General features: G+C 36.5%; 1 protein-coding gene across 2 annotated transcripts in view; it reads right to left on the bottom strand.

Moving 5' to 3' along the window:
- The window catches only part of GRIA2 (glutamate ionotropic receptor AMPA type subunit 2), a gene marked incomplete at both ends in the record, with an annotated part of 125221 nt that overhangs the window by 48720 nt on the left and 56546 nt on the right, over window positions 1-19955 (bottom strand). For both annotated transcript variants that reach the window (XM_079770813.1, XM_079770812.1), the window contains 2 exons: window positions 472-668; window positions 10288-10527. In XM_079770813.1, the coding sequence (XP_079626939.1) occupies window positions 472-668; window positions 10288-10527 (437 nt within the window). The remainder of the gene's footprint in view (window positions 1-471; window positions 669-10287; window positions 10528-19955) is intronic.

Below are 19955 nucleotides of genomic sequence, written 5' to 3'. Positions count from 1 at the left end.
AAGACATAAACCCATTTAGACAATAAGATAGGGTTAGCACACAGTACTGTACCCAACTGTTTGAAGTAATCCACTGTATCATCAAAGAATTCATGAATTATTCATTTTTCTCTTAGGAACCAGACTTAATACATGTCTATTTCTTTATCTCTAAGAAGCTCAACAGAATTAAAATTTAAATTTCCAATTAAAAACATCAAAGTTTAGGCCAACACTAATGTAAAATGTAAAAGTTTGGAATTATATATCAACTATATTTCATGATCAGTCTGATGTGTCAGCATTATTGAAGACCATCTGCTATTGCTAACGGAAGCTGGAGATAATTTAATTGATGATCTTTGCCGCATCCTACATAAACCATAAAGTAAAAACTGCTGTTCAAGCACCTTCCACAAATACTCGATCCAAACGCTGACAGTGCATGCATATTCTATATTTAGGACCATTAGAAAACAGAGAATAGCAAACCTGGTCTACAATGTCGTTTACTTTATCCCGTTCACAGTCCAGGATTACACGCCGTTCCTTTTTTAACTCTAGATCTTGAAAAAGTGATCGGTAGGTCTCATCTTTCTTGTCATTGTTAATGTTTCCCACATTGATAGCAGTCACTTGCCATTTCTTTTCAGCAGCAGAATCCAGCACAGCTTGCAGTGTTGATAAGCCTAGGAAGGCAAGGAAAAATGATGACTGATAAAGATACTCAAAAAAGATACTAAAAAAAAAAAAAAGATACCCAGTTTGCTGTGTTGTAAAATTGACAGCAAACACATATATGTATATACATATATAAGTGTGTGTGTATGTGTGTGTGTGTTTGAGAGAGAAGGGGAGAGAGAGAGAAATATTGTTTGTTGTTCTACGTATTTATACATTCATTGGTTGATTCTTGTATGTACTCTGACTGGAGATTGAGCCCCCAACCTTGGTGTATCTGGACCATGTTGTAACCAACTGAGCTACCCAACCTGGGGAGAATATATGTTTAGGCTGATATTTTTGTGCAACTAAATTGATGTTGACTTTTCTAAAAGCTGCAACTATGATCTTGATCAACTTCTACTTGTTTCCACTTCACATCACATTTTATCTAAATGCTATTGTTCTGACTAAAGGGTCATAGTTTGGAGGGGGACCAGTATCCCCTTCTTTTAGCTCTCTTACTATTTTTTTGGATATTATTAAAGCATAATGTCTTCAATACCTCTGGTTCGAGGGAAATCAAAAGACATTACAAAAATTTCTTTCTCTGACAGAGTGGAAGAAAACATTTCATGATATATGATAGTCTATCGTGTCATATTGACATCTTGAAGAAGTTGAGTACATTTTCAGTGAGGTGGATCTGTGTGTGTCCATTTGAGTCTAAGAACCAATCTCTCTTTCCTCCTATATTTCTACTCATAAGTTGTTTTTTCCTCAGCCTTCTGTTTCTTGTTTTGTTATTGGGATTGATCCCATAGAGATTAATATGTTCACTTATTAACCAGATGGTAGAATTTAGCTTTCTAGCACAGATTTGTTTTAATTTACTTACCTTCTCAAATGTAAAACCATTTTACTACTTATTAGTAACTGTGCTTATAGTATCATATACCTTAAAATCTTACTTTTATTTTTGATATCCATACATTACCTCATATGTAGGATTGAGAAGGAGAACAACTTGGGAATTTATTTCCTTGAGTTAAATGTGCAGTTTAGCACTTAGAAAGCCAGTACATAAACTGTCTTTCACATGACTGCAACAGCCAACTCAAATCCATCGTTTCTATTAATAGCTTAATGAACAACACAAATTAAAGCTCCAAAAAGAATTCAGAATCATAGCATCATCTTCCTGATTCCAAAAAGACTTGCATCTTTTCCAAAAGAATATTGATCCCTTTTTACCTTAAACATGTAGGATTTACCTAAAGTGACTACATTGCTCTGTAAGCTTTATTCATGTACTAAATTTATTTAAATCTATTTACCATAGCAACAATATATGCACATTCTAAATGCTGTTGAAAACTATTTGAACATAAAAAGTATCATTAAAAATTGTATATATTCCATATAGGCCAAGAGTATATAAGATGAGCCTAGAACATCTTGTGATATCAGAAAGCAAGGAAGTTCTCCAGAACTACCAGGATTTTGTCAAAGGACTCAGGAGTCAATTTGGTAAGGATCATTTTAAATAAAGATGAGGCAATATGAATATCAATAAGAATAATAATACCTACAAAAGAATTAAATACGTAACACTTTAAATACATAATTTATAATGATGTATTTGTAGTGATAAATATTTGGTTGCCATTGTAGATGCTAGAGAGCCAAGTTATTATTTTGAAAATTGGTAAATGAAGAGAGACAAGCATTTTCCTGCCTTTCTTATATGAACTAGACTCAGGATGATGGTTTTTCTCTTTGGAAAGACTCCAGCTACTACATGATAAATGAATATAGATTTAGAATTGTAACAACTTTGTAGCACCTAGTGAATTAAAGTATCAATGCAACAATCATAACTACTGCTAGTAACTCAAAAAGAGATACAACCTGAAGTTATGTGTCTCCAAATGGGAATATTCAACCCACCTATGAAGTATGTATGTCAAAAAAGTGAATTTGGATCCCATTGAGCTTCTAGATCAATTATAAATTTATAAGAAATATAAGGCAAAGAGTAATATGCTAACCACCATCTTGTTGTAATCATCAAAATTCAAACAGTAAACAACTCTATATCCATATATATAAAAGCCTAATATGCAAATTGTCCCCACAAGAGTTTGACCAGGAGACTGCTTGCTATGGCATGCGCTGACCACCAGGGGGCAGGGCGGAACGAAGGAAGGCACAGCCGGCAGCAAGAAGGCCCTGATCTGCCCTGATCACCAGCCAGGCCTAGGGAACCCTACTTGTGTACACATTTTGTGCACCAGGCCTCTAGTTACATTATAAAAGCCTTAAGCGATATCTTAACCAATTGAGATATATGGACCTTATATTTATCCTGATTCAAGCAAATTCTAAAAAATGTATGAAAATATTAAGGAATTATTATTGTTTATATATGATGATATTGTGGTTATGTTTAAAACAAGAGAATTATTTTTTTTCAAGATACACATTGAAATATTAACAGATGGAATGATATGATGTCAGGCATTTGCTTCAAAATAACTGAAAGGCAGAGGGCTATAAGTAAAACAAGATTTCTCATATTATGGTCATTAATTAAGTTTGGTTAAGAGTTCTTGGTGGTCTTTATATTATCCTCTCTATTTTGTTATTTAATATATTTCATAATGAAAATGTAAAAGAATTTACTTTTATTTCAATTTGAAAAGTTGAACCATAAATTGACTTAAAGTGAATTTTGTGTTTCTTTGGTAGAAATTAGTTTCCTCTTTCCAGTTTTGTAACAGAAACTATAGTATAAACAAGAATTGCTCAAGGGAAAATTTATAAAGAGATAAAATGCTATTATAAAAATTATTAATGATAAAACATCTTTTAATAACTTCATGGATCACCTGTGACTCACTGTAAGTAAATTAAATCCTCCCATAATACAATTCAAATCCTCTTCCTATTTTTCATCAATGAAGATAGAATGCATAGCTGGTCATCATGATCAATTCAACAGCTATCAAAACAGTTATTAACTCTATCCAGTTTTCTTTCCAAGTAGGAAAAGAAAACCTAATTTTCTAAACCTCTTCTACTGTCAAGATTTGACTTTTCCACATTCCAATCATTATGCAACCTTTTCATGTCACCTCCTTAAAAACATTACACCCATAGATGATGTTCTATATGCTATTCACATATTATCATCTAGCACTTACAAGTGGGCTTCCTTTCTTCTAGAAAATAAATTATTTTACTTCTTAGTTATTTAATTATTAATTTTACAACCTACTGAAATAAGTTTCAAGTGGTGATGTTCTTGACACTCTGTCCTATTTTTCAATATATGTTACAAGGAAGTTTAAATATGACCATTGGAATTTATCAAGTGATATTTCTTAGCCTAATGTTTATTGGCAGTTCATCTTGTCAAAGAATATGGTATATAAAATCAATAAGAATTCATTTAAAGTTATGGCTGGGTTTAAGACTCATTTATTCTAGGAGTCAAAAGTAACTCAGTTGGTGTGATTCTCTGTTATTAAAACTCTCAGAATTAATATTTTGTAACCTATGAAACTGAAATAAATAACTTTCATCTATTAAAAAGCTAAACTGCTCAAGTAGTGTATATTAGACTTCATGAATTTAGTTTCATCAGAAGACACTGAACAACATTAAATCATCTCCTACTGACAGCGGAAATAAGTCACACATCTTAGTATGATCGGACACAGGATTTGAAGAGATTGCTGACACATATGTTTAGTGATTCATATTCTTAGATTTCTTTCTACAGTAACCCTCTCAAACTCTCTGCCCCTCCCCCATAAGGAAAAGTTTGTTACTATCTTGTGTTTTTAAAATTAAGGGATCATTTTAAACTTTAAAAATCACTGAAGAAAAATGCATGTTATAAATATTGAAGTGAAATTAAATTCTTTAAATATAACATAAACACATGCTCTTGGTCTCTTGGTACCATATTCTAATTAGGGAAACAAGTGTTACTTGTGATCTGTCTCTTTTCCTTTCACACAAACTAGCATAGAAGTATCTTTATAAATAAGAGTCTTCCCTAATTCAGAATATAAACATGTATGGACAATGGGGGTTCTATATGAATATTGGCTTATTTAAAGCCATTAGTAGGTATTAATTATTTAACTCTAATATTTATACTATATATTTGAGTTATTATAGCAGAGACTGATTTTATTATTGCTGAATTACTTAGAACAAAAAATACTTAAAATTCACAGTTGTTCATATACTATACAGAAAAATCCAGAAAATTAACTGTTTTTCTTAGTAAATATATTTAAAATATGTTCAAGAAAAACCTCAAGAACATTATAAGAGTTGAAATTTAAGTTCTAAATTCTCAGACTTTTAGTTAAAATGAAGAATGGCTAAAGAATTGTTGGATTACATTACTTCCTCTTATGCCTAATTTTTACTGGACTAGTTATAGCTGTATAACCTATCTTAATCTCCCTAAAACTCTAAGTATTAGTAGCAGTAGTTCAGTCTCATTGTGAGCTAGTGCTAATAACATTGTGAGAGGTTATAGAAAATCCATCAGCCTAAAAACAGGTGAGTCCAAATGTTTTAGTTTAGACATTAATGGGTGGAATTAAAAAATGATTACTGCAAATAGGTATATTTCATTCAGACCATGTCTTCCTTCTTAAAAATATTTTCTTTGGTCCATTAAAAATTCATTGCCCTTATTCATCTTTCAGGCACAGAAATTAATATTCATGATCACTAAATCATGGCAGCATGCCTAAGCCATATTAAATTAACATATATTTCTCTCATTGACTTTTTCAGGAACATCTGAAAAGAAAATTTATTATTTCGAAGAATTTTTATTCTATGCATGATGTCTTCTTGGTTCTGAAATAAAAGTGTTTCCCTTCAGGAAAAGAGTATGGCTCAAAATTAAAACCAAGATATGAAACATTAGTTCTGATTTTACCTACTGTCTGTAGAAATATATTACCTTACTTTATTGACATTAAACTGATAAATAAAAAAGCACTTTTTATTGAGTCTGGTTCTAATTTAGTATATATATATATATATATATATATATATATATATATATATGTATATTCAAAAATAATTCTGTATTTAATTCATTGACATAGATAAACCTATTAGTCTATAGTTCAAAATGTATCTAAGGTCTATCTACCAACTCTCTATGGAGGAATAATATACAGATTTTAGAAAGAGCACTGGGTCATAAAGTATTGCCAGGCCGCTGCCACATGTTTGGATAAATGGAAGACACCAGCAGTCCTAAAGGTCACACAGCAACCCATGAACATTTTCAGCAGTCCTCTCACCCATCTTTGTAATAATCAAAGATGACCTGTACAAAGATCAGGAGACATCTACGTTCTAGTCTGTTTACAACTGGGATGCACTCTCTGGACTGTGGCTCAACACTGGATGTCATGAGTAATTGGATGCAGGAAAGGTTTTATTGTTAAGAGCAGTGCAAAGAAGCAGCATGGAAGCATTTTAAGTCTTTTTTTTATCTAGTTCATATTCAGGGCAGAATGTTGGAGAGCCATTTTCATGCTTGGGCCCTCTGCTGTTCCAAAGAACATCAATTCTTTTATTTAAAAATTAAAAAAAATTAAATATGGTTACCTGATCTAGACCATCAGAAAATAAAGCTTATTAAACACTGAAAATAAATTTAAAAGCATATCATTCCAGAAGAACAAACCAAAATCCTTTGAAATTGAACCATGCAGAGGTGTAAGTTGAGAGATGAAAATTATGGAATCTTTTTAAAAGCATGTGTACTATGACTAAAGAGAACAGAAATGCATTATCAACTCATGTAGTGCTAAAATAAGAGGGTGCTTCCCTGAAATGTAAAAACAAATAAATAATGGCTTAAGAACCAAAGGAAAGAAACAATGTCACATGATGAACGCATAAATAAACTTTTATGCATGTAATATAATGACAAAGCTATAAAATTATTATAAGAATTTTAGATATCAAAAATCCCATTTCCATGAGCCAAGTAAGACACTAAATAAAGGTCAAATCTTATGCCAGTGTTTTGAGTCTTACACACTTATCCCTGAAAACTGTTGCAGATGAAAAGCCAGTGCAATACTCTTCATATTAAAACATGAGCAGCTATTTAAAAAACACTTAAAAATGTATCCATAAGGTAATTTTTGGCTTTACTATATAATTACTTAATATCATAACTCTAATGTTCTATCAACAATGCACTTGAACTCAAGCTCATTTGTATAATTTAATGACTGGAGATTATCTCATCACTTAAATTTCATTTAATAATTCTAAAGTGTTAATAAAATCATTTTAAATGTCTCGGGTTCTTTTCACAAGTACATAAATGCATCCCCCTTCACCACATCATTCCCCAGAGCTTTCCTTTCTTTAGTCTCTCTCCTCAAATACTAGAGTTTCTTTTTTTCTATTTATGTCAGCTGTTGTCTACTTAAATGTTCTCAAAAGTTCAGTTTCATCTAGAGGGCACAGTGAGGGCAAAGTATGTCCCTAAAGTAAAAATGCCACCTTCAACTTTGTGAAACAGTAAAGAGAATTCATCTTCTGATCCTTGGAATTAGCAAACATGATGCAGCAGGATCTAATATCATCAAAAACTTAAAATACACAGAGGCTAAACCCATTCACTTGTTACCACTATTTATTGACTATCAACTCTGTCCCAGCATTATCTTAAGCACTGTGTGTACAGTTAAGAACTGTATACCCATGTACTGGTCCTGCTTGGGCATTGCCTTCCTGAGGTTTATAGCCATATCTTACCTAATAATATACAAACATGTAAATTGACCATACCTCCGCTACACCACCAGCCAATCAGGAGTGGTATGCAAATTAACCCATCAAAGATGGCGGTTAATTTGCATACTCAGTCGCCTAGTGATGGGGGTGGGATGCTTGCGTTGTCGCCATGGCGATGACAGGATGTTCTGCCCCACCCCCAGTCTCTCAGGGCCTCTGGCAGTGTGGGAAGGAGGGGTCGAAATGGAAAGAGGTGGCTCCCAGAGTGGAAAGAGGTGGCTCCGAGGCCTGAGTGGAAAGGGGCTGGGCTGGAGTGGAAAGGCAGTGCCGGCAGCCAGGGAAAGGAAAGCCCATTCTAGCATGAATCTTCGTGCATCGGGCTTCTAGTCTTAAATAAAAAGCATAATCCTTAGCCTGTCTGATTAAAACAGTCCCTGGAATACAGTGTAAGCTCAGTAGCACTCCTTGGGTGAAGGAATGAACACCATTATTAATTATAAATTGTGATAAGTACTATGTAGGAAGAGATTGCTTTGAAAGAGAATAACAGTATGAAATGCATCTCCATGGAAATGCTATATAAACAGATATGAAGGGAGAGAAAGAATTAGAGATGTGTGCAAAGATTTGAGGTGAAAGACTGGTTCATCTGAAAAGCGAATGAAGGTTAGTTAGGTGGATTTAGCTTAGTTAGTGGGCTGGACAGTAGGATAAACTGGCAGGAAGCAGTGTTAAAGCTGTGCTAAGAATTTTCAACTTTATATGCATTACTAGAGGCTGTGTACATGAAATTTGTGCCCGGGGGGGGGGCATGGGTGAGGGGACCCTCAGCCTGGCTTGCACCCTCTCTAATCTGGGACCCCTTGGGATTGGGCCTAAACCGGCAGTTGGATATCCTTCTTGCAATCTGGGATTGCTGGCTCCTAACTGCTCACCTGTCTGCCTGCCTGCCTGATCACCCCTATCCACTCTGCCTGCCTGATCGCCCCTAACTGCCCTCCCCTGCTGACCTGATGTCCCCTAACCACCCTCCCCTGCAGGCCTGATCACCCCCTAACTGCTCCACTGCTGGCCTGATTGCCCCTAACCGCCTCTGTCTCAGCCCCCGCCACCGTGGCTTTGTCTGGAAGATGTCCAGTCTAATTAGCATATTACCCTTTTATTAGCATAGATAATGAGAAGTCATTAAAGTGTTTTAAGCAAGGGAGTGATGTGCTCAAAGAAGTATTTAAGAATTCTGGCTACTTCGTGGAACTGAGTTAAAGAAAAATAAGTGTGGAAATGGAGAGACAATGGAATAAACACATGACAATGGCTTGGTCTGGAGTCAAGGCAATGAAAAAGAAGAATGTCTAGAGAAAAAATACATATACTTGGAAATCACATCAATAGAATGCAAGGCGGAAAGAGCTGCTGAGAATACTCCCAATTTCAGGCTAGTTTTATTAACATAATGGAGTAATCAAGGAGTTTAAAGAGTAAGAGGAAAGACTAAGATTTGGCTCAGTTCTATAAGGCTTTTTACCACATTAATATAAAGTATGGTTCAGAATTATCCAGCACATTGGAGCCCATATTCACATTAAATAGTTCTGTGTTTCCGTTTTCCATTTGCCATGGGAAGAGCAAAGCTCTCCTTTCTCAAAGCCTGGAGAAAAAGTTGTTGACAAGGCAAATTTTTCAGCTTGTATAGTGCTGACGCATTTTTCCACTGTCAGACTGGGAGGACGGGGCAGAGAATCAGACACCTAGCCTGAGCACTCCTGACTCGGGCCTCCTGCAGCAAATGACTACAAACTGATCAATGGAGAATTGACCGATGGCTGGATCTCTTCCTGTCTTGCCTTGTGGGTTAACGAGGTGTCCTGTCTTGGTGGAAATAGGCTTCTGTTTTACATTTGAACCTCTAAATATTCCAGGACGCAAGCTACTGAAGAAGAGTACTTAGGTACTCTTACAGTAATGGTTCTTAACCCTTTCCAGTCTGGTTATGGATACTCCTTCTAGAAAATTACATAAACGAACATGTGCACAAAATGTTCATACAATTTTAGGTAGTACACAGACCCACTGACGCTGAATCGTGGACCCAGGGATGGTTAAGATATCTGGGATACTACAATACGTGAATCAGGCAGGTCTGCTAATACTAAACTTCTCAACAATGGACATGAGAAACACAAGGAAGGACCACCCCCAAAATGAAAGTTATATAATGAGCCAAGACTCTGTCCAATTAGCATGCTAATCAAGAACATCTCATTATAAACAAGCAGATAGAATTGTGAAATAAACATGAATTTGGTGTCAAAAACCTTTGTTCAGCAGGAACACTTAACAGCAGAATCACGAGCAAGGCTTTAACTTGTCTGAGATTTAGCAATCCCATTTTAAAGCAAAGTTAAATGATAATTGTAACTACCTGATAAAACTTTTGCACTTGAAAATATGTAATAACTATAAATTTCTGTAGCAGTTCTTATTTGTGTATTACTACAAATTTTACTTCAACCAATTTTCAAGGCAACCACTTTACTGACCTTGAACTAGTAATCTAGTCACCACAGAGTCTTAACTGCTGCTACCAGAAGGTGCTGTCTACATTACAGCGGGGCCTTGGGCTTACACAGTCTATATCTGTAAATTGTACATTCACAATTTGTTTTTATTTTTACTCTAAATGTGTTTCCCTGGTTTTGAATTGAATTTTTCATTTATACAGCAAAATTAAACTATGTAACCCTTGGACTTTAATACAGCTAGGTAGCTCTGTAATGTCCCATATGTGTCAAGTTAGGCATTGAATTTGACCCATTATCAACAGATAGGGATATTTTCACTTACCTCTGTCACTGTCGTAGAGGTATGCAAACTTGTCCCACTGATAGTATTCAATCAAGCTAAGAAGGGCTCCTTTGAGGTCAGGTCTCATCTGAATGACAAATGGGTGTGTGCCATCAGTTGGGAAGCTGGGAGTGATGAAGGAGACATGGAGCGTTCCACAAAATGATGTGATGGTATTTACAGACTTCTTGTCATAAAATCCAAAAATAGCATAGACTCCTCTTGAAAACTGGGAGCAGACTAGAAGAATAAGGAAAACAGAAAGGATAAATTATTAAAATTGGCATACAATCATGGACTTACTTGCAACTTAGTGCCTTTTTATATAAAATACAAAATAATCAACAAATTAAAAGAAAGATGGAGTTTATATCAATCAATGATCCATCAAATGTAGGAGCACATATTTACTTAGCATTCTATTTAATGAATTCAAAGAATTATAAAGCATTAAAATAATAATTCTAGGTTTATGAAAATACCTACATTATTTTTTAACAAACTATGTGAATGTAAACATATTTTAGGACAGCCTCATTAAAAAAAAAGAGCACAAGTAAAAATCATTAGTTATAAGAACAAACTATAGTTACAGGGGGTTTATACGTATTCATAACAGCTCATTCCCAAGAAACCAAGATGGCGGCATAGGTAAACACCTATACTGCTGCCTCGCACAACAATTTCAAAACTGCAACTGGAAGACAGAGTGGACATCATCCAGAACCACCGGAAAGCTGGCTGAGTGAAAATTCTACAACTAGAAGGAAAGATAAAAGGACACTGAGACCCAGAGGAGCTGTGGAGGACAGAGGTGCGGAGACCCACACGTGCGGGAAGGGTGGGCGGCTGAATACACGGCTGGCTTACTCGTGGCGCTCGGAGAGGGCGGGCAGCAAGCGTGCAGATAGATTTCTTGTTTGGGAGGGAAACAAAACCTCCCGACTGTACTGAAATCCAGTTCCGGGTGAGACTTTGGGTACCCAGATTCATTCGGGGAGCAACTGGACTATCTGGCAGTGGGCGAAACTCGAGGGCAGCCTTCTCTCAGAGGTGCATGCAGCCATTGGCACGGGACAATGAGACACAGGGGCCTCGTAGGGTGGGGCTGATGGGAAAGCAAGGCTGTCTGCTCAGCCCTGAGACTCTGCCCCATTCAAGCTGAGCACAGAAGCTCTCCCAGCGGAGACACAGCTGATCCTCACAGCCAATTGGCCTGGAGGTCAACTCCCCCCAGTGATACTAACAACAATCTAGGCTTAACTACAACAAGACTGCACACACAGTCCACAAAGGGGTGCACCAAGAGTGTCCACCTCAGGTAACTGGGGAGGCAGAGCCACTGGGCCCTGCTAGGACACCTAGCACACAAAGCCACTCCATCAACTCAGGGAAGCAGCCAAAATGTGGAGACAAAGAGGCAGGTCACAAATGAAGGAAATGGAGGAAAGTAAACGACTGGATATAGAGTTCAAAACCACGATTATAAGGTTTTTCAAGAATTTCCTAGAAAAGGCCGATAAATTTAATGAGATCCTTGAGGATATGAAAAAGAATCAACTAGAAATTAAACATACACTGACTGAAATAAAAATATTATACAGAGACCTAGAAGCAGACGAGAGGATTGCAAGAATCAACTCAAAGATTTGGAATACAAAGAAGCTAAAAACACTCAACCAGAAAAGCAAAAAGAAAAAAGAATCCAAAAAGTTGAAGACAGTGTAAGAAGCCTCTGGGACAACTTCAAACATACCAACATCAGAATTATGGGGGTCCCAGAAGAAGAGAGAGAGCCAGATACTGAAAACCTATTTGAAGAAATAGTGACTGAAAACTTCCCCAACCTGGTGAAAGAAATAGACTTACAAGTCCAGGAAGCACACAGAACCCCAAACAAAAGGAACCCAAAGAGGACCACACCAAGACACATCATAATTAACATGCCAAGAGCAAAAGACAAAGAATATTAAAAGCAGCAAGAGAAAAACAGTTAGTTACCTACAAAGGAGCACCCATACGATTGTCAGCTGATTTCTCAACAGAAACTATGCAGGCCAGACGGGAGTGGCAAGAAATATTCAAAATGATGAATAGCAAGAAACTAAAACCAAGATTACTCTACCCAGCAAAGCTATCATTCAGAATTGAAGGTCAGATAAAGAGCTTCACAGACAAGAAAAAGCTAAAGGAGTTCATCACCACCAAACCAGTATTATATGAAATGCTGAAAGGTATTCTTTAAGAAGAGGAAGAAGAAGAAATAGATAAAAAATTATGAACAACAAATACGTATCTATCAACAAGTGAATCTAAAAACCAAGGGAATAAAAAATTTGATGAAGAGTATTAACTGGTGAATATAATAGAATCAGGGGCATAGAGAGGGAGTGGACTGACAATTCTTGGGGGAAAAGGAGCGTGGGGGGTGCAGGAAGAGACTGGACAAAAAGCATACACCTATGGATGAGGACTGTGGCGGGGAGGTAAGGGCAGAGGGTGTGGTAGGAACCTGGTGGAGGGGAGCTATGCGGGGGGTGGGGGAGGGGTTAAGAGGAACAATTGTAATAATCTGAACAATAAAGATTTATTAAATTAAAAAAAATAACAGCTCATTCCCTATAATATTGATTCCTTTAAAAGGCTTTGTTGTGCTAATGATGCTTTTATTCCAGAAGGTCAGTGTGATTATGAAGCATATAACCTACTGATGTTGCAAACTTATTTAAGAGAAGTTGGGTGCAAGAGTCTCACCACCCATAATCATATCAGCGGAGGGAAACCTCTTTCTCACCTATATCACTCAGTCAAGTAGCAACTAAATGAAGTTCAGAACATTTAATTTTTATCTTTCCCATGGACTTAACTTATCCCATATGTTCTACTCAGACAAAACAAAGACTATTACATTTTTTTTACCTAGGACCATCATTCTTAGGACCATATATATATTTGTAAGTTCCCATGGCTCACACAATCCCTTATCCTTTAACACTGTATTTCAGTGAATGGCATATGACACTACTTTCCTCACTACTTATAGTCAGACCATCACTAAGCATTGCTCATTCTAATACCTAAAAGTACTGAAATGTGGTCCACTTATTTCTATCTCCATTCTAATCATCCTAGTTGACTACCACATGCACTTACATTGTGCTTGCCTTGTGCCTGGCATGTTCCCTGGTACATTAACTCATTTATTTCTGATGATGACCCTTGAGGTAACAACTATTATTATTCCTAAATAACTGATAGGAAAATTGATACATAGGGAGACTAAGTGATTCACCCAAAGTCTCACAGCCAGTAAGTATGCTGTGCTCAATCCTCGGCAACCTGGATGTAGAGTTGATGCTTTTAATTGATTATTGGAATACCTACCAAACTTTCCTCCTTCATCCAGTTATGCTCCTTCCCCACAATATAGTCAAAATAAATTTCAAAACAAATCCCAACATATCCCTTTGAGAAGTAGGGTTTGCTTTTTCCAAGACTCATGCCCTGCAATGCCCTATGGAAATGATTCATGTTAAACAATCCGGTGTTTAAGACCACTATTTCAAGTCAGCCACATGGCTTTGAGTGAATAAATTCCTGATATTTTTTAATCTCAAGAGTTGTTTCAATCCAAGGATACAAATCAGCTATCCACAAACATAACTAACAATTCAGAGCATAATATCAAAAACATCTTTTTAAATTAACCCCATTTAAAGGACATGACCAATATTATCTTATTTCATTTCATCTCTTTCACAAAAACAGATTTGCTTTATAATTAAGAATTATGTAAAAACAGATTTGCTTAATAAATAAAAACACTGCTAAAATATACACAGATTCTAGTAATTTGAAGACAATAAATGATAGGCAGTAATATTTAGCAACTACTGTATGAAATGAAAAAAAGAAAGCAAGATTGGCTATTTGTTTATCAAATATTCATATTTTCCTTTAAATATTTACTAATCTTCAACTCATCCCCATTTTTCTAACACAATTTTCTAGGATTTCTAGGTTATATCTTTATAATAATATATCAATTGAAATCTTTTCCTTTATTACCAGTCTTCTGTAGAACAGTCTCATGTATCTCAGAAAACGAATGTTTCTTTACATTTATTTTATACTTTAACATAAAGCAAAGATGAGATTCCTGCCTTTTATTCATGTTTATATTTTTGTCTTTGCCCGACTACAGAAGTTGAAAATAACTTTTAATGTGTTTGACTATACTCATTTTTCATATACATGAAAAAGTTCTTCCATTGTGAAAACCCATCTAGGAAAAATTTGTGGTAGTTTCTTATTTTATACATGGATATATGCGTATCTTAAATCGTGAGTTTGTTCAGAAATTGATGACTCCATATGGCATATAAAAGGGTGAAATTGCTATAGAGTTCTCTCTGGGTCTATTTCATTTTATTTCCTGCAGTTTTGGTATGTCATCTAAACAGTACAGGAATAACAGGCAGTGTTATTAACAAGACCTCCTCTCATCTTAAGTAAAATAGCTTCTGTGATAGGAATAGCAGCCACAGCATCAGCAGAATGCTTGATAACGGATGCCACTGTTTGAATGCACAGGCAATCTTATTAAGGAGCCATATCTTTCATTTTCCATTTGTTTTAGACTCTGGAGTGAGTTGTCAGGGAGCCTCCTGATTACCATGACCATCTGGAAACATTTGGCTTTGGCCCAACAACAGGCCCACGCTGTACAAAACTTCAGAAGTTATCACAATTCTCCTAACTTAGAAGGCACTTTTCTTCCCTGGCAATTCAGCTAATTCTCCAATTAACATAATTTTATAAAAATGGCCTTTCTCTCCTGACTATCCCTAGTCTCTCTCAACCCTCTTCCTTTATTCTTTATCTCTTCCTGGCATATATTCAGTTTTCTATTTGTCTATAGCCTCTATTTTTCTAGATATTTCTTACTTAATGTGCCTTTTCTACACATACAAATAACTGCAATTTGGCCAAAATTGCTCATGTCCAACCTTACCTTCGGCCAGACACTGTCCCTGTCCCCAACCATGATAAGAATTACTGTGATTTACAATCAAGAAATGCTGACTTGTCTTAGCTAGTGTTGCTAGTTGGTTGAGCATCATCCCATGCACCCAAAGATTGCTGGTTCAATTCCTGGTCAGGACACATACCCAGGCTGCAGGTTTGATCCCCAGTTGGCGTGCGCATAGGAGGCAAACAATCAAGGTTTCTCTTTCACATCAATGTCTCTCTCTCTCTCTCTCTCTCTCTCTCTCTCTCTCTCTCTCTCTTCCCCTTTCCCTCTCCCTCTACCTCTCCCTCTTCTTTTTCCTCTCTCTCTCTCTCTCTCTCTCTCTCTCTCTCTCTCTCTCTCTCTCTCCCTTCCTCTCTCTGTAAAAAAAAAAATCAATAAAATATATGTTTAAAAGAAATAAAATAATCGCTGGCTTGAACTAAGGTGTTTTGCTTACCCAGTTTGCAGTGACCATCTCATGATTAAAAACATAGTGCCATACTTCTAACACTCTATTCTCAAAATATTCAATTAGTTTTTGCACTCTAATACTGAAGTTCTCCTCAATATACTAGTAATGCGGACACGTGACACTGTTGACACACTACACAAGGAAATGAGTTCCTTGTTCTACTAACGTCATCTATAAACATCTGTTTTATTCTACTTTATTCATTCCAGTATTGAGGGGAATTTACTATGGGAAAACAGCATTACTATTAAAATTACTCCTCACTTGATTAGCAATACAATTTCTCATGTTGACCTCTACCTTATTCCCCAACAATGCCTTCAAAATTTAAAGCCATTTCCCTAACTTATATTCATCCTCAAAGAAGGAAAATTTACTATCACTGAGAATATCCAAATAATGTGTCACAAGCTCTGGATATAATTTCAAAGACAATGTTCTAGAATGAGTTAGTACCGCCATCATATACATAGTGATTATTTTCTTACATCAAGTCCTGAAACAGAGGAAGGAGCAGAAAGGCTCTCAGTTTCACCTCCAGCTTCCTAACCCATACAATTACCCCATGAGACACTATTATGAATTTCTGAATAATTATTCTGATTAATATTAGAACTGCAGTTATGTCTTAAGACTCAAAGCTGATTGCAAAGTGGTAGGCAAAGATGCTCTCACTGAGCTCTACTTTAATTAAAAATTTAATATCAACTTTGAGAAACTCAGCAAAGAGGAGTCCTTTTAAAAGACACGCTAGGTCAAACAGCAGAAATGATAATCTCCTGGGTGTAAGTAACTTGCTGATTATCCCACTTTTCGTTACAAACCCAGATGATATAAGCCAATAGCAGTGCTGATGGTGCATCCAACGCACATCTTTTTCTCTTGGGTCATTCTGCTCATTGGTGCTGCTAATGTAGCATACTCGGTACAGTATGGAGAACCTTGCATGGTTATTTAGTACAGAGGCAGGGAGAACAGGGCATGATTTATTTTTGTTTTACATTCTTTAAATTTATAAATCACCATTCACTTCAGTGAAACAGCGTGGACTGCTTCATAAGCAGGAATGGAGTCAGCTCCTTTGTAGCTTGTGCAGAGTGTGGTGAAGATGCATCACCACGCAGTCCTGGCTTCAAAATATGGAGACCACAGAAAATCTCACTCCTTTCACCCTTACCCTTCTGACACTACTCCTTATAAACTTTGACCCTGATTTTACTATTGAAATTTTCCTATCATTTCAGTTATAATCTAGTCATGCTATCCAATAACCTTTTTTATCAGATCAAGCTTTCTTAGCTTCTCTGAATTTATTAGTCAAACACTTGCTTCTTGAAATAACCTCCTCATACTGCTACTAGTTTCCCTCTCTTTCAATTCCTTCTCTACATTGCTGCCGAGTAAAATCACACCATGTTGGTACTTTTCCTCTCCAATTTCAAAAGGAATTTTCCAAGGATTTGTGTTACAATTTTTTTTCTTCTCATTTTACATTCTCTTAGTGGTCTCCTTCCTTTCAACATGGTTAGAGTCAACTTTTTATGCACGTTTCTCAAAACTTCGTTGTCACCTCAGTTGTGTCCCCTTATCTAGTTTTACTGAAAAAATACATATCGTAAATATTTGATGTCACTAACATGGTGCTGTGTTTAGAATATGCCACAACAAATGAGATAGTCAGAGTCACTGCTGAGCTGGAGTTCATAGTTCTAATCTCACCCTCCAGGGTCTTCCATTAGAAAACTTCTAATTCCATATCATTCCAACTAAATTCATAAAAAACAAGGAGAGAAAACCCTAAAATCTTATCCTGTAAATCATGTATTTGTGTTGATTTTTTTTTCCTTTTTGCTCATGGCATCATAACTCTTACAATCATTTTCTATATTTTTAAGAATAATCAATTTATTGCTCTTCCTTGTTCTGCTCACATCATCTATAACCATTTTTGTTTTATTCAACTTTACTGAGAAAATATATACTGTAAACATACTGTATATAACTGTGTAGCAAATATTCTGTATATACTGTATAGTACAAATACATACTGTAAATATACCACATATGATTACTTTTTAAATGATGCACTTCATGATTATTTCATGTTATTTCCTTGCTAGTGTGATTTCTAATTAAAATATTTATTTCAAGACCTGAAATATGAATTTTCTAGAAAAAATAGAAGTACCTAAAATACATACCATTGTTTTACATTGTCCAAAAGCCTATAACTTTAATCTCAAACATTAAATACCAAAGAAAAGTTATTATTCTGTATCCAAGAATCTTGGGGCTCTGACCTTAGATGTAGTAGTTGTAGAGGCTAAAAGTGAGAACAACCTGAGGTAGAATCCTGAGATTGCTGTTATCTAGTTGGACTTTATTGGGCAAGTTGCTTTGTTTTCCTCTGTCTTAGCTTAGTCATGTGTAAAAGACGATAGTGATATTACTTACCTTCCTCATGGGGATGAGCAGTATTAAAGAAACTGAAACTGTGCTGGCAAGTAGTAAACCCTATGTCAGTGATGGCGAACCTATGACACGCGTGTCAGCACTGACACATGTAGCCAATTCTGATGACATGCGGCCGCTGAGGCGGCCGCAGGCTGAGGATGAAACATTTGCTGCTCCGGAGGATGAAACCTTTGCGACTAGAGTCCTGGAGTTAACTCCAAGACTCTAGTCGCAAAGGTTTCATCCTCCCCTATTAGACACTCTGTGCCAGAGGTCTGTAGGCCAAAACAACAGAAGTCTGGCACAGAGCATCTAGTTCTGGGACTTCCGGTTAAGCCGGGATCTTTGCCCTCACTTCCGCTGGCAGAGCAGGGAGCAGCGGAACGCAGCGGGGGACGCATCTCTGGGGGCCCTGCCATTACCAGAAACCAAATAACAGTTAACCACAGCAACCATTATCTACTGTTCTGGGGTGTCATAGATTTCTAATCCATCATTACTGAGATAAGTGAGGGGGAGGCTGGGAGAGGTGAGGGTTTGTGGCGTGCTATGGGTGCCGTTTCCCGCCATTAGAAATAGCGGCAGCCATTTTAATTCACATAAGGAACACCATCTTGCTCCATAGTGCAGACTCCATTTCACCACTATTACTGTTGTGCATCCTTATTCACCCCTATTTCTGCTTATTAACCCTGCCCTTTCCTAAAAGACAGTTATATGCACCATTTTCTGGTTAGTTAGGCTAATTAACCCCTAATTGCCTGCAGGCCTAACAAGCTATCTATAATTCTATCTTCTGTCACTGCCCCCCTGATGGAGAACCCAAAAAATAAAAAACTAAGGTTAAGTAAAGGAAGTGGTAGTAGCAGTGGCCGACTCTTTCAAGAGACATGGACCAAGATGTATGGCTTTATAGAAAAAAATGGCAGATCATTTTGCGTTCTAGGTACTGAAACGGTAGTAAGCAGAACGTGGAATATAAATAGACATTTTGAAACTAATCATTCCCAGCTCTTGGAAAAAAGTGAGGATGAAAGGAAGGAATACATTTCCAGGCAGCTACACCTTTATAAGAGCCAATCTAATTCTATCCTTAAATTTATGAAAGGCTTACAAATTTAACATCTGCAAGTTTGAGCATTGCTCACACTATAGCTCAGCATGGAAAAGCGCTCAGTGAGGGAGAATTTATTAAAGAAACTCTCCTAAGATGTGCACCACTTCTATTTCACGATTGCAGAATAAAGATACAATTATTAAGAGAATATCTGAGTTACCACTCAGTAGAAATATCATAAAAGACCGAATAATGAGACTGAACACAAACGTACAACATCAATTAAAGAGAGACATAAGGAAGTGTAAATATTTTTCAATCTCTCTTGATGAAACTACTGATGTCACATCACATGCTCAGTTGGCCATTATTGGTCGATATTCTGATGGTCTCACAATGAGAGAAGAGTTGATAAAGTTAGTATCAGTGTCAACAAGTAAATCAGGAAGCGAAATATGTAAGGTTGTTATACAAACATTTCGTGACCTAAGCATTGATATCTCTAAAGTTGTGTCAGTGACGACAGATGGGACACCAAATGTGGTGGGGGAAAAGTCGGATTTGTGAAATTGTTTACAGAAGCTATTGGACATCTGATTGTGCCTTTTCATTGTATTATCCATCAGGAGGCTTTATGTGCCAAGGCAGGATTCACTGACTTAAACGACTTA

The sequence above is a fragment of the Cnephaeus nilssonii genome (genome assembly GCF_951640355.1).
Source record: "Cnephaeus nilssonii genome assembly, chromosome: 5".
Classification (NCBI taxonomy): domain Eukaryota; kingdom Metazoa; phylum Chordata; class Mammalia; order Chiroptera; family Vespertilionidae; genus Cnephaeus; species Cnephaeus nilssonii.
Note: the sequence above shows the minus strand (reverse complement) of the source record. Positions and strands in the feature narration are given on the sequence as shown.